The sequence below is a fragment of the Acanthochromis polyacanthus genome, chromosome 20 (assembly GCF_021347895.1).
Source record: "Acanthochromis polyacanthus isolate Apoly-LR-REF ecotype Palm Island chromosome 20, KAUST_Apoly_ChrSc, whole genome shotgun sequence".
NCBI lineage: Eukaryota > Metazoa > Chordata > Actinopteri > Pomacentridae > Acanthochromis > Acanthochromis polyacanthus.
Genome location: NC_067132.1, coordinates 5933572 through 5948725, shown reverse-complemented (window position 1 = coordinate 5948725; position 15154 = coordinate 5933572). Strand labels below are relative to the sequence as shown.

General features: G+C 43.1%; 1 protein-coding gene and 2 long non-coding RNA genes across 6 annotated transcripts in view; 1 reads left to right on the top strand and 2 right to left on the bottom strand.

Moving 5' to 3' along the window:
- ift74 (intraflagellar transport 74) overlaps positions 1–15154 on the top strand; it is a 68339-nt gene that overhangs the window by 3264 nt on the left and 49921 nt on the right. For all 4 annotated transcript variants that reach the window (XM_051940347.1, XM_051940345.1, XM_051940344.1 and 1 more), the window contains exons 2-8: positions 3066–3199; positions 3491–3632; positions 3777–3825; positions 5087–5185; positions 5324–5384; positions 7023–7082; positions 7188–7249. In XM_051940347.1, the coding sequence (XP_051796307.1) occupies positions 3071–3199; positions 3491–3632; positions 3777–3825; positions 5087–5185; positions 5324–5384; positions 7023–7082; positions 7188–7249 (602 nt within the window). In that variant the 5' untranslated portion in view covers positions 3066–3070. The remainder of the gene's footprint in view (positions 1–3065; positions 3200–3490; positions 3633–3776; positions 3826–5086; positions 5186–5323; positions 5385–7022; positions 7083–7187; positions 7250–15154) is intronic.
- LOC127531310 (uncharacterized) lies at positions 1177–1892 on the bottom strand. Its single transcript, XR_007938378.1, has 3 exons — positions 1773–1892; positions 1419–1558; positions 1177–1331 (listed from the first exon to the last, which is right to left on the bottom strand). It is a non-coding gene; the product is annotated as an uncharacterized LOC127531310 (long non-coding RNA).
- LOC127531313 (uncharacterized) lies at positions 11212–12472 on the bottom strand. The gene is made up of 3 exons (XR_007938381.1): positions 11861–12472; positions 11414–11673; positions 11212–11325 (listed from the first exon to the last, which is right to left on the bottom strand). It is a non-coding gene; the product is annotated as an uncharacterized LOC127531313 (long non-coding RNA).

Sequence of the window (15154 nt, the reverse complement as noted above, 5' to 3'; positions counted from 1 at the left end):
GTGCAAGTTGATGAAGATGTGGGTATATTTTCTGGTTCCATTTCCAATATTGCAAAGGATCTTGGTTTCTGGGTGTGTTTGTTTCTGCCAGGTAGCGTTGGACTTCAATAATGGAGTCAGCTGTTGCGTTCCTCGTCTTCTGGGTCTCTGCAACCTCCATATCTAAAGTTTTCCAGAGATTGTGCCCTAAAAAAATAGTTAATCATTACTTTATTATCACATGATATATCATATCACAAAGTGCCACAGAAATGTATTTTCATACCTGAACTGGGTTCTGACCCATGTGAAGAGCTAGGCTCTTCTTCTCCTGGGTCAGGCTCTTGGCTCCTCATTTCTTCTGCACATTCTGACTGCAGTCTCTTCACCGCTTCACTTGCCTTTTGCTGACTAACAAATCCATTCTTTTTAAATCTGGGATCTAACAGAGTTGCCAGAGTCATCACACTGAGAGATTCCATGCCGCAAATAGTGTCAGTTAGCCGCTTCCTCAGGTTTTCAGCCAGTTGCTGAGCAGCTGTTTTTGTCACTGTGGTGGCCTGACGTTGAAGCTCAATGTGGAGCATTCTCATCATGGGAATGACCTTCGACCCAGAGACCCTTTTTTCCTCAGACAGTTCTCTTGTAGCTTGGTCAAAAGGAGCAAGAACCCTGAGCATCTCTTCAATGATCTGACATTCTTCTGGAGTCAGTGGAGTGATGTCAGGTTTTAATGAGGCCAGTGACACCCAGACTGCCTCCTTCTGCTCAGTCATTCTTTCAAACATTTGGTAGGTACTGTTCCATCGTGTTGGCACCTCGTTTATTAATTTATGGCCCGGTGTTCCCAGCTGTTGCTGTATTTGAGTGAGCTTCTCTTTAGCAGTCACGCTCGATCGAAAGTATGTCACAATGTGTCGTGTTTTGTTGCGTATTTCAGTTATTGTTGGGATTTGATCACATGATTTTCTCACAATTAAATTCAGGGAATGGGCTATACAAATGGTATGCCGTATTTGCAGCATTCGAGCACATGCAGTCATGTTTGCTGCTGCATCAGTGACAAGACACCTGACCTTTCCTGCTATGCCCCACTCCTCCATGAGGCTCCTTTTAACCGTGGCAATGTTTTCTGCAGTGTGTTTCTGAGGAAAATGCTGCACTGCCAAGACTGATGAATGGAGTTCATGGCTTTCTTTGTCCACATAGTGGCCAGTAACAGCTAGATATGCCTCCATATTCATAGACGTCCACATATCAGCTGTTAAAGTAACAGCAACGGCACTCTGGAGGTCCTTTTTGGTTTTCTCCTTTTCCTCCTCATATCTCTGGCTCACCAAGTCCTTGATGGTCTGAAAATAACCATACAAATACTGTTAGACCAATAAAATATAGTTATATAGTTAGTACAAACATATAATAAAGATTCTTAAACATACCTTCCTGCTTGGTAGAGTATATGAGGGTACAATAAGCTTCAGGAGCTCCCTGAATCCCTCATTTTCAACAAAGCTGAGTGGCTGACAGTCTTTGATGATCATATTGACCACTGCCTCATCCACTGCTTGCTTGTTAGGAACTGCAAGCCAAAAGGAACTATTTTGTCAAAAGCTTAATAAAAGGACTGTAATTTTTACAAACAATATCAAATAAACATAAGACGACATGGTGTTGTAGTGGTTAGCACTGTCGCCTCACAGCAAGAGGGTTGGAGGTTCGATACCAGGCCTGGAGCCTGTCTGTTTGCATGCATGTTTTTTTTAGCACAATTTTTAGAGAGAATTTCAACATACCTGGGGTACTCTCACGAGTATCTGCCAATTCTTCATTGCCATGCCGAGCTCTATAATGCCTCAGCATTGATGAAGTGCTCTTATTGATATAAGATAGCTCTGTGGAGCAGAGCCGACACTTCACCTACAATAACAAAAAAAAGTTAATTTATCTGAAAACAATTCAAACCTCTTACCAGAACATTGCATTTACTTGTTAAAAAAATAGACACCCTATCTCATGATTACGAGATCGGGATCTCATAATTACATGATAACATGAATAAAGCAACTGTAAGGCTCTTTAACTGACTATCATATGTATCACAGGTCATTTACTTGATAAACTGATAAAGTGAGTGCAATGCGCCACCGTAAAAAATAGTATATAAAGGAGACAAAGATTTACCTTGTTTGGCGTCACGAGATCAAAATTATTCCACACCGGGGAAAACTTCCGAGAACGATCCATGATCAAGCAAAACTCCATCCGACAAACCCACGACATGTTGATACAGTTTGTTTCCTGATAAACACACTTTGGCGCGGCACATCCAAACGATACAGTTCCTGTATCGGTCACGTGATTCTTTCTTAAAGCAATACACGCACCGATACGAGGTTTCCCTCTTGAGCTCTCGGCACAGTGCTGATGCACCAGTGTCGCTCGTCCCATCACTACCACTGTGGTTCAATCTGATGCGGGTTCGGGGTTAGGGTTTGTCTATGATGTGGACAGTTTATCCAGAGCCCTCCTCTCCACCACCACCTCCTCCTCTGTGACAGTCAGCCACAGACTGAGCTGGAAGCAGAAATTACATTCTAAAGACAATGTCAAGTGTGTGTCGCCATGATCAGCAGCTTTGCATGACTGCAGCACTGCATCCACAATGGAAAAAAGCCTAACCCTAACCCTGTAGAAAGAGCGTATTAGGGTTAGCCCTAAAAATGTGACATAAGAGGAACATTTTCTTACTGTCTTACCGCTTTTCTGTCTCTGTGCAGACTGGGAAGAACACGAGCCTGTGATGAACAGGATCAGTGACAGGGTTTCTGACCAACTGAAAGCTAATTAGGAGGAGAGATATATAGCCTTTATAACCTCTTTATATATATATATATATATATATATATATATATATATGAATTCAGACCTTTTTGTGGTCTGCTGTTTTAAAGGGTTTAAACCAGCAAATTTCTAGTTTCGTGTTTGACTGTCTTCCAGACCCAGAAGCCAAACATACTGACCCAGCACTACTAGGTTGATTCCAGATGTGTGATTTGCTGTTACTGTGTTTACTGATTTTGGGTTAGGCATCATGGCGAGCCAGCGGCCTCCCTCCAGCATGGGCCGGCCCATGAGCCGTAGTGGATCTGCGGTCCCTGGTGCTGGAAGACCCCCGACAGCTGTCCGACCTCCTCCGACTGCTATTCGTGTTGCAACAGGGGTAATCTGTCAGCAGCATCAGATAAAAGCAGTTCTAACCGTAACCTGATACCAAAAACTTTGTAGACCATGTGTGCATTTATGGTGCCATATTTCAAAGATGTTTCTCCACCAACTCCATTTGTGTTATGGTTAGACTGTGTGCAGTGTTATTCATCACACCTTTAAGATATGAGACTGTCGTCTTTACAAAGTTTATAACCAGCCAGCTTCAATTTTTTTTCCCCACAGATAGAATCAGATAGAAACCTACCTGGACTTCCAGAGTTTAATCCTTGCATTTTTTCTTCAGATGGTTCCAGGTACCAGTGGTCATCCTGGCATGAGAGGAGGAATCTCCATCACGACTCCTGGAGTCCTGTCAGCTCAGATCAGAGTGACCGACAGGCCTGTCACCCAACAGGGGCTCAGTGGGATGAAGACTGGAATGAAAGGTTAGGGTTCAGCGTGACAACAGGCCGCTCTGTCTGCACGGATGAATGATTTTTAATTTCATGGTTTTGTGCGAGCATGTAGAGTCATCATTACACCACTGCAGATCTGTCTCTATTTTCATGCCTCCGTTCCCCTCCCAAAAGGACCTCAGAGGCAGATCCTGGATAAGTCCTACTACTTGGGCCTTCTCAGGTAACCCAAACATACTGTTACTACATTTTTATGTAGAATTGGCAAACTAGACAAAAACACAAAACGACATAAAATATGCTCAAAATAACAAACAAAGCAAAAGACAAAAAAACACAAGCCAGACAAAAAGAAACACAAAAACGTGAGTCCAAAGTCAGACAAAAAAGACCCCACCCCAAGGTTAGTTAACCCTTTACGCTTCAGTGCGTCGTAGGTGTCCCGCCGGCGGTACACCTACTAATTTGCATAGGAATTTCAAGAATGTCCGACGGCTGCAAACACGATTATACAAACACTATACGCCGATGGAAAGCTTAGATTCTCATGAATCCGCCGGTATAAACCACTTTCAGATGTGATTACCACAGCGGGTGAGAAAAACACATTTGTCCGACAAAAACAAATATTCATCCATCCGTTCTCTATACACGGCTTCAACGTACACAGCGCGACTCACATTTCCGGGTTTATTATTACACACAGAAAAAAAGATTCCACAAAAAACGGCCATAATCCAACCTTTTACATTCAGATGACACAAGCCAGTAAACTATTTTATCCAAAACATGTCCTGAAGTCAGTATAAAATCCACGAATCGGTCGTTTTCAAGGAAATGCACCTCGCGATGCCCGTCCAATATTCCCTGTATTTTTCGTAATTTTTTCATGTAAAAATAGAATATTAGCTTTTTTTTTTTTTTTTTTTGTACTGAAAACGGCTGGAATTGACTGAAGCTTAAAGGGTTAAAAAAGACAAAAGAACAATGAACAATCTAGTGTTTCACTTTATGATCAAAACAACTTGTTGTGGTCTAGAAATGATTTTAAATTTAAAGTTTTACTATTTTACAATCTGCAGTTAATGTCTTCTCTGGAATTTTGACACACTACAAAGTCGTTGGCCGCAGATATATAAATATATATATATATACACACATACACACACACAAAGATATATAGGATAGCGACATCCTCTTGAAATAATGTCCCATGTCATTTTTCAGGAAATGCAAACAACTGAAGCACACCACACTGAACCTCGACCGAGGCCGTTATACTACGGGGCAGAATCACAATGATCTGTTCAGCTGAGCTGCAGCATCACTCTGAGGAGATAATTTAGACCAAAAAAAACTTTGGGCAATAGATGACTCAGGCCATTATTTTAGGAAGGTGACAATATGTAGAATATAACGTAGTCTTGGTTGATTTTAAAGTAAATATTTAACCCTAACCCGAATATTTTGTGTCATGTTTTCAGGAGTAAGATCAACGAGTTGACCACAGAGACGAGCAAGCTGCACAAAGAGATTGACAACTACCACCAGGAGAACTCTGTATACCTGTCCTATGAGAAGAGGTGGGTGGTGTTTTGGTGCTGACAGTGCCGGTGTGTTAGAATTATATATGAGATAGAATTTAGCTATTTAGAAATGTAGCTTAACGCTGCTTGAAATCCCTGTTTTTCTAATCGATTTATATCTCGTGTCCACTGCAGAGCTGAAGGCCTGGCAGCAGAGATTAAGGATCTGCAAGGGCAGCTGGCTGACTACAACATGGTAAACAGCAGCTGCAAAACTGAATAAATTATATATTAATGTGTAGCAGATGGAAGTAGGGTTTAACCCTACTTGTACCGTACACATAGTACAGTACAAGAGCTGGAACACACGAGCTGAAGCGGTGATGATGAGTGTAAAAAGGATAAACGCCTATGCACACACTCCAAAAGATTCCATCAATACTTGTGTGACGGGATCTTTTGGTGTGTGCATTCTCTGGTTTTACAGTCATGTTAACATCAGTGGTGTTTCTCAGCTCTCTGCTGTGTAGGGTTAGGGTTAGGACTGCACTGTCCAATAGGACCCACAGTCCTTATCACACAGCCCGGTCTCACGGGGATTCGTGAAACTGTCACGTCAGTTTTTGTTTCGGTTTCGTGCGCACCAACACGATGTCGTCATGTTTTTCGTGCCACTCACCACGAGCGAAACCCGCTGTGGTAATCACATCTGAAAGTGGTTTATACCGGCGGATTCATGACGATCTAAGCTGTCCATCGGCGTTTGCGGCCGCCGCTGCGGCCGCCGCTGCGGCCGCCGGACATTCTTTAAATTCCTATGCAAATTCGGCGGATTCATGACGATTTAAGCTGTCCATCGGCGTTTGCGGCCGCCGCCGCGGCCGCCATTGCAGCCACCAGACATCCAGCCGCAGCTGCGGCCGCGGTGGCGGCCGCACACGCTGATGGACAGCTTAAATCGTCATGAATCCGCCGGTATAAACCACTTTCAGATGTGATTACCACAGCGGGTTTCGCTCGTGGTGAGCGGCACGAAAAACATGACGACATCGTGTTGGTGCGCACGAAACCGAAACAAAAACTGACGTGACAGTTTCACGAATCCCCGTGAGACCGTGTTGTATCACACACACACAAATACAAACGAGACTGGTCTCGTTAGCAGAAACCCTAACCCTATCTAAGTCAGGGCTGTCCAACATGAGGCCCGTGGTCCAAAAGTGGTCCTCCAGAGGGTCCAATCCAGTCTTCAAAGTGTAAAAATTACAGAGAAGACATTAACTGCAGATTGTAAATGAGTAAAACTATAAATGATTTTAGAGTTTGTTTTGATCATAAAGTAAAATACTAGATTGTTTGTTTTGTCAGATTTTTGTCATTTGTCTCGTGTTTTTGTTGTGTTGTGTTTCCTTTTTGTCATTTTTTGTCCCGTTTGTGTCATTTGTCTTGTTTTTGTCGCTTTGTAACTTTTTTGTCTTATTTTTTTCTTGCCTTTGTCGTTTTGTGTCTCGTTTTTGTTCTGTTTTTGTTGTTTTTTTTGTCTGGCTTTTTTCATTTTGATCATAAAGTAAAATACTATTGTTCAGTTCCAGATGACTGACTGTTGTATTCCTTTGTAAACACTTTGATCTGGAAGTTGTAACGTGTAAATGATAAGCCGAGGGATAATGTCGTTGAAATGTCGCTTGTTTTTCTTACGAAAAATTTCAGGTTGTCCATTACGTTTTGTAAAAAGACATAATGGACCCTAACCCTAAGATAATTCCTTTTTGCACTGAAACAAAGGACTCTGGAGTTATTATGCTGTGGTTTTGCTGGTCTGGTCCACTGGAGATCAAACTGAACTAAGGTGAGTTTGACGGCCCTGATCTAAATCCTCTGTTTGCGTTTCCAGCTGGTGGACAAGCTCAACACTAACACAGAGATGGAAGGAATGATCGACGACTACAACTTTGTAAGTGCACCGTGTAAACAAAGACTTGATCCACTGGATGTGCTGATTTGCTGTCAGCAGGTGTTAGTTATAATATTTTATAATTAATTCTACTTTTCCTTCCAGCTGAAAGCCCAGAATGACAGTGAGGCGGAGAGCATCGACAGCATCTTCACTGAGAGGAGAGAGTAAGTCCACATGTTGTTACCGAGTTTATTACACATCATGAAGACAGGTTCGTATTCAGCAATTACATTATTTATAGGGTTAGATGGAATACTTGTCGCGCAGCTTTTGATACATGGCTTATAGACATTATTCGAAAGTGCAATACCTACCTAAAGACCAAGAAGCTACAAGGAGGAGTTAAACACAGAACTGGTGTTGGGCAGCCAGCACCACTTGTGCATCACATCCTGAAGATAAAACATCAGGTGGCTGTCCACTGCTGGATCTCAGGGCAGCAGGTGCAAAGTGGCATGAAATTCTTCAGGAACCCAGACCCAGGTTTCTGTTTTTATTGCAGTGTAGGATCCACCAGCTTCAGCAGTAGTTAGTGGACATAATCCCAGTTCCATGAGCACATCGGAAGTAGAGCAGTAGGGGTTTGTTTTTTATAGTTTCTTTTGAGAATTTTACATTGTTAGAGAAGTAAAGACTTTCTGCTATTTGACATTAAGACAGCAGAATCTAGAGCATTTGTTGTCCTCAATCACTGAAAAGACCTACGCTTCAGTTTCTCAGGCAGGACTGCTCAGAAACCTGCACTGGAAAACAGCTGATTAACTAACCCTAACCATGCAGTTTCAGAGATAAATGACAAGCTGGAGGGGTAGAACTAACTATCACTGTCACCTTGTGGAGTTTTAAATGTTAAATTGTGTACATCATTGCACTCTTAAAAAGCACACCAAGCGCATTTGTCTACTCACAAAAAAAGGAATATCTACGTTTCTATCCATGTGCACTAGCTTACAGTCTCTCTGCCTTTTATGAGGTTCATTGATAACATTAGTTGTCACTACAAAGTCCACTAACCACTGGAAGAAAAACGCCTTCATAATGCTCCCAGAGGTCAACCATGATACGGTGTTTACTTTGAGTGTTTTTGTCTTGGTGCAGATGAAATGTGCTGAAACCCTCCAAAAACCCTAACCCTACTCCTAACACCCAACAGTCAATCTGTGGAAAATAAATAGTTATGCACTTACTTTCATTCAGTCAGGTTAAGCACCTAACATAATGTGTGCTGCATATCCCTCATCAAACAGTCTCTCTTTGTGATCACACTAACCCATCACACATGTGACAGATTTTAACCTCTGTTATTCTATCCCCATGTTTGCTGTTTGCATCTTCATGGTTCTGCTACATTCTCCTCCCTTCATCTTGATATCACTCATCCCTCCTGAAGTATGGATCCTCAAAGTACCCGTCCTCCTCCCCCTCCTCTTCCTTCCCCGTCTGCCTGTTCTGTTGCTTAAAGGTGAACGTCTGGTGGCTCAGGTCTGTGGACACCATGCCGTCCTCTCCCTCGTCTTCTGGTTGGAGACGACGATGGCGGTAGTTGTAAAAGAGCTTATACCAGGAAGGGCCCTTGATGGCACATATGATGAGGATGGAGGTTGTTACTGCCAAGGCTGCAACACATACTGTGAACTTCCATGAGTTGCCAAGCACTGGTCTCTGGTCTAGGGTTAGAGGATGGAGACAGACAGTGAACCGACAGCACTCTGTGAAGCCCATGTTCTTCTATTTGTTCAGCTACATGTGCAAGAGAAGATTATAGCTAGAAGAATGAGAACATCTACGTTTCTCTTTGTCATACCTTTGCTGGTGCTGTGGTTCTGGCCTGATGATGGTGTAGTCTTCAGGATAACGGGTGGCTGTCGAGAGTGGGCTGATGTTGGCAGTGGTGATGCAGAACACAGAGCTGCAGCCTCCAGAAGACTCCTTCCAGCCTGCTTTTCTGGAGATGCACAGATGACTCCTGGTCCCCCTGTGGAGACAGACGCCAATAGATTTTAGTTTTGGTTACGGTTAGAGGTGGTTTTTGGAGGAGCTGATCTACAGGTCCATGACTGCGTTGATCAGTCATGGACCTGTAGATCAAAATGAGCCTTTTGCTCATTTTCATTTTCAGCACAGGCTCATTTTTAGTCAGATTTGATCCCAGTGATCGTTTTGAGCCAGCTGATTTGCAGTTTTAGGCAAATTAATGTCCCCTTTTTGCGGCACTGATGTCTGTAAAACACACTTGCTTTCATAACAAACGAGAGAAATGACAGAGAAAAAGCAGGCAAGCTACCATTTTTAGTTTTTTCAATCTTTCTGATAAGATAATAGTGTTTTTTCCACCAGGGTTTTTGTATCATTCCATTGTTCATCCATAAATATGTAGCCCTCAAAATAAGTAGGAAATCTATAAATTGTAAACTAACCTAGTACAACAACCTTGTTGTTGTTGTTCAGCTTTAAAACTGTACAATGGAAATTCCTACCAATGGTCAGATGTGCTGCTGCGGTAATCTCTGTGACGGTGCTCAGCAGTGGACAGGAACAGTTCCAGGGGTTTCCCTGTAGGTTCAGCATCTGATGGGAGCAGACAGGTTAAAGGAGGGTTAGTCCATGTAAACAAAGTAAAGTCCATGTTACTTGGCTAGGTTTAGGATTGGGCTTAATGATTTGAGGAAAAGATCATTAAAGGTATGAGGTATAAGGTATCATTAATCGTATGGTCCTCTGTAGCAGTACAAAGGTTCTCAATAAGCTTGTATTTCACTGGATGGAACAGGATAAGAAGAAAAAAGTACCTCCTTCTTCTTTCTTACTACTGATGCAGTGATCAGATTGGCATGTCACCATTGACAGGAATTGGTACGTGACGACGGTAATCTCTTCAGAATGATCACATTAGATTTATGTTTTGGTGTGGACATGAGGTGGTTTTTAGAGGATGGAACCAGTCTCTGACTAGTTTTACTGACTACCTACTTTCTACAAAGCACACACCCCAATGCATTTATCTTCAGCTTACGGCTGAAGGACATGTAAACCCTAACCCTTTTTTTGACATTTATGGTATGGTTAAGGGATTTCATGAATATGCCGAGCTAAATTTTGCTGAAGTTGCCCTTGGCAACAGACAAAAAAAACATGGCTGACGGTTCAAATATAACTTTAGTGCCCAACGGTATTACGACATACAAATATTTTTTAAAATCAAAGGCAGGCAGGTACCTTTCGAAGCAACTGCAAGGACCCCGACCCTTGATGCTTCCTTGCTACTTTTGCTACAACCACGTCAAAGTAGGGTACATTCTACTTTTGCGAGATGCAGCAACTACCGGATCCAGTGAAATAGAGTTTGAAGATGGCAACTTCACTGTTTAAAGATGGTGAAGTAACTGTTCAAACTAATGAATGTCTATTTAATGTGCGTGTCAGTTTTAGCCATTGTGGTGAGCCTTCAGTCAAAGTATGGACCTGTAGTATGGTCTTGTTAGGGTTATGTTGTTGATGTGAAAACTTTTACTCAAAATTGTTGAATCAGTGGGTGGTTCTTGGATCGTTATCGTTGCAATAAAGTCTTACCGTTTGCACAGCCACCATTTTGGATATTACAACTCACAAAAAATTCATCCTGCATCTTTCAAAAATGGATTCTGTAGTGATGAAGAGAAATGCCTCAAACTCCTCATAACACATGGCTCATAACCATGGAACCAGTCTGTCCTGCTATGTGACAAAGGGAAAGACTGGTTCCATCTTCTTTACCTGTAGGTCCTTTAGCCCTCTGATGAGCTGTGCAGGGAGACTGGTCAGCAGATTGAAGGACAGGTCCACCTCTGTCAGGACCTCCAGGCCAGAGAAAGCCTCAGGGTCCAGGCTACAACAACACCCAACAACATCCATGATCAGTTGCAGGTCCTAGCAAATGTCACCAGGGTGATGTAGTAGTATGGAATTGCAGGCTGGCTTATCTTAATTAGCTTTTTTTTTTTATTGACCTGCTGATGTTGTTCCTGGCCAGAGACAGCACTCTGAGGTGAGGGAGTCCAGAGAAGTAGTTGGCTGGAACAGCAGTGATCACGTTTCTCTCCAGGTGGAGTTCTAGCAGCGAGGGATAGCTAGCTAGAGCCAGCCGGTCTGTCTCATTCAGAGAAATCAGGGTCCCCTCCATCACCAGTTTAATAACACTGGAGCTGTTGTTGTCATTGGAAGGGATGACTTTTAGAAAGTGGTTGGTGAAGTTTCTCACCAGCTGATGGGCAGATGGATGGGCAGCCATTAGAACGCACAAACACACACAAATATGAATCGTCAATGGTAATGATTAGAACTTATCGTACGAGTTCATGCTCCCTGGCCTCTGCAGTATTTCCCAGTATAGTCATCACCAGCACTGCAGTCAGCCACAGCAGCAGGAGAGTTAGCCCTCCCTTCATCCTGCACTTAGAAGAGACAAATACCAGGGTTAGGGTAACCCTAACCCTAAATCAGCCAACCATTTATTTCTGTCTGATATCTCAGAGTTGGCTTACTTTACGATGAAATATTTTCCTTCTCCTATCCACAGCAGTAAAGAGAACCTCTGTTCAAGTTCTTCAAACTGAAATTCAGAGGAGAATAAACTCACACATACATTTTTATGAGCTCAGCTGACTCACCTTTAACTTCTGCTAAATCTGTCACAGCATTTATTCTTTAGCACTTCAAAATTCTAAAGCGCTTTCAGAATTTAATCTTCTTCTGTCTCTGTTCCATGCTAATGAACGATAAGAAGTGAAGACGCTTACCTGTGCTTCCACCTGCTCAGAGGTCGGCTTTCACTCAGCTGTCACCGTCACGCAGCCAGCACAGCAAATGACCCTTGTTCCTCATAAAACAAGGAAATGAGGGCTGGCAGGGACTGCTCCTGCTGGCTAACCATTTATTTCTGTCCAGCCCGATCTCACGGGGATTCGTGAAACTGTCACGTAAGTTTTAGTTTCGGTTTCGTGCGCACCAACACGATTTCGTCATGTTTTTCGTGGCGCTCACCACGAAATGCGCACCAATGTATTTTAAACGGCGGACTTTTCGTGCCACTCAGAACGTATTTCAAAAGAATGTGTATATTATATTTTTAATGTAAAACCGTGGCGAATCCAACGCTATATTTTGCATGACATCGTTCCTAAACATAACCCTAACCATAACCTAACCATAACCTAACCATAAGCCGGTGGTACACTTACCAATTTGCATAGGAATTTCAAGAATGTCCGGCGGCCGGCGGCCGCAAACGCGATCACACAAGCAGTATACGCCGATGGACAGCTTAGATCGTCATGAATCCGCCGGTATAAACCACTTTCAGATGTGATTACCACAGCGAAAAACATTTCGTGGTGAGCGGCACGAAAAACATGATGAAATCGTGTTGGTGCGCACGAAACCGAAACTAAAACTGACGTGACAGTTTCACGAATCCCCGTGAGACCGGGTTGTTCTGTCTTACTCTGTTGACAGGTATCTGTAAGCCTTTTTTCTCATTTTATTTAATTTAATGAAAGTTTAACTTTAACTTGAACAAAATTTAAATAATACTTTAGTGACTCAACACTTTGTTAGTGAGCAACTAATTGAAGGCTTAAGGAAGCAGAGAGCAAAGGGAGACTGTGAGAAAATGACATGGGTGGTGGTTAGAGTTAGGTGGGAGGAGAGAGAAAGGGAGATGGAGATGAAAGAAGGCAGGAGAGAAAAGAAAAGGCCCAAGGAGAAAGTGGGTCTGTAAAGGAGAAGTATGCGAGGACAGCACAAAGACACAAAGAGGGTTCACTTTGTGTCTAACCCTTACACCTAACTCCAGCTGCAGCATTGAAGTAGGAACATCAGAGTCTGGGGATTCACTGCCTGCAAAGGGGATATTTAGTCATCAGGAGAAATATGAAGTTTTAGAATTAACCTCCTAATACCCTGACCTGATTACACCCAGCACTGATGGGATGCCATGGAGAGAAATGTCTCCTCGTTGTGGATGAAGTGAAAGCTTCAGTTGCAGAAACATGGAGGGAATCTGCTGATTCCAGGCCCATATGCTGCCCAACAGTCCTGCTTGTATACATACAGGTGCTGGTCATATCACTAGATGTTGATGACAACTCAGTTCATTTCAGCGATGGCTCCTTCAACAAGTGAAATTTGTATACCGACTGATTACACAGTCAGACTGCACACAGACTGAGTACTTGTCCTAATTTTGATGACGATTATACCTGAATGCTAATGCAAATCCCAAATTCAGTATCTCATTACTTAAGACCGATACATAAACGGATTTCTAGAAATGCTGGCCAGCTGAAAAGTATGAACATGAAAAGTATGAGCATGTCCAGCACTCAGTACTTAATTGGAGCTCCTTTTGCCTGAATTACTGCAGCAATGCGGCGTGGCATGGAGTCCATCAGTCTGTGGCACTGCTCAGGTGTTATAAGAGCCCAGGTTGCTCTGATAGTGGCCTTCATCTCATATTGGGTCTGGCATCTTCCTCTTCACAACACTCCGAGTCCCCGGATTTTGGCACAACAGGGATCCTGACTGACAGCACCTGTATGTTATACTGGCAGCTTTGGCAAGTCAACAGTTTGACAAGTCTTGTTGGAAAATGAAATCTGCATCAAGTTGGTCAAGAACTCTAAAACTGGTGTTGGTCCATCTGCTGGTGTTGGTCCACCAGCAGATGACATGGCACCCCAAACCATCACTGACTGTGGAAAGGGTTAGCTTGTACATCATCTACACCTCTGTGCCTCTCCTGTCTTCCTCCAGACTGTGAGACCTTGATTTCCAAAGGACATGTAAAATTTACTTTCATCAGAGAACATAGCTTTGGACCAGTCAGCAGCAGTCCTGACGCTGCCTCTTGTTCAGGAGTGGCTTGACACAAGGAGTGCGACAGCTGAAAGCCATGTCTTGCATACGTCTGCGGTGGTGATTCTTGAAGCACTGAATCCAGCTGCTGTCCACTCTTTGTGAATCTCCCCCACATTTTTGAATGGGTTTCGTTTCACAGTGACTACACACAGTGTCACACAGGGATAACCGCTAGGGTTAGTGTGCAAGCCATGTGATGATGCCATGTCTTGCACACTTTTTTCTACCACATCTTTTCCTCCCCTTCGCCTCTCAGCTGTGTCTCTGTGTCCAAACACAGAGCTCTGTGAACAGCCAGCCTCTTTAGCAATGACCTTTTGTGTCTTGCCCTCCTTGTGCAAGGTGTCAGTGGTCGTCTTTTGGACGACCACTGCTGACTGACTGTCAGGTCAGTCAGCAGTCTTCCCCACGATTGTGTAGCCAACAGAACTAGACTGAGGGACCATTTAAAGGCCTTTGCAGGTTGATTAGAGCTGATTAGAGTGTGGCACATGGGGTCATCAATTAACCTTTCCACAATATTCTAATTACTGAATTTTGGGTTTTCATTAGTATTCAGGTTAATTATGAGAAATAAACATTTGAAATATATCAGTCTGTGACCAGCACCTGTATGTTCTGTTTTAAGGGAGTGATGGTACACAATAAGACCTCAGGCATCCTCTCCTGTATTAATACACTAATCATTAGACCCTCCAGAAAAACGCGATTATGCGATCGCGTGAATTCCCGCATTAATCACCAAAATGCTGCTGATTATGTGGGGGTCAATTATTTCCCAAAAGGCCGCATAATCCCCACAAAACAGCGCATAATTCCTGCAAGAATCTCACATTTCCACGAAAAAAAGAGAAATATGTGGGTCCCGCTTGATTTCACAATTTCCGCATAAAATGAGAAAACTATAACCGATATAAATGGAGTTGTGAGTTTTTATGTGACGCCCGGCCTGACGTCATCAGTTCATGCATTCACACACACACTGGAAGCACAAGCTGATGCGGAGCGCGGCAGCAGTGTTGCCAACTTAGCGACTTTCTCGCTAAATCTAGCAACTTTCCAAAGCGTTCTGGTGACTTTTTTGTCAAAAGCGACTAGCCACAAATCTAGCGACTTTTTCTGCCGTTTTGGAGACTGACAGGAAAACTGGGATCATTCTGCAGTTACTGTTTTCA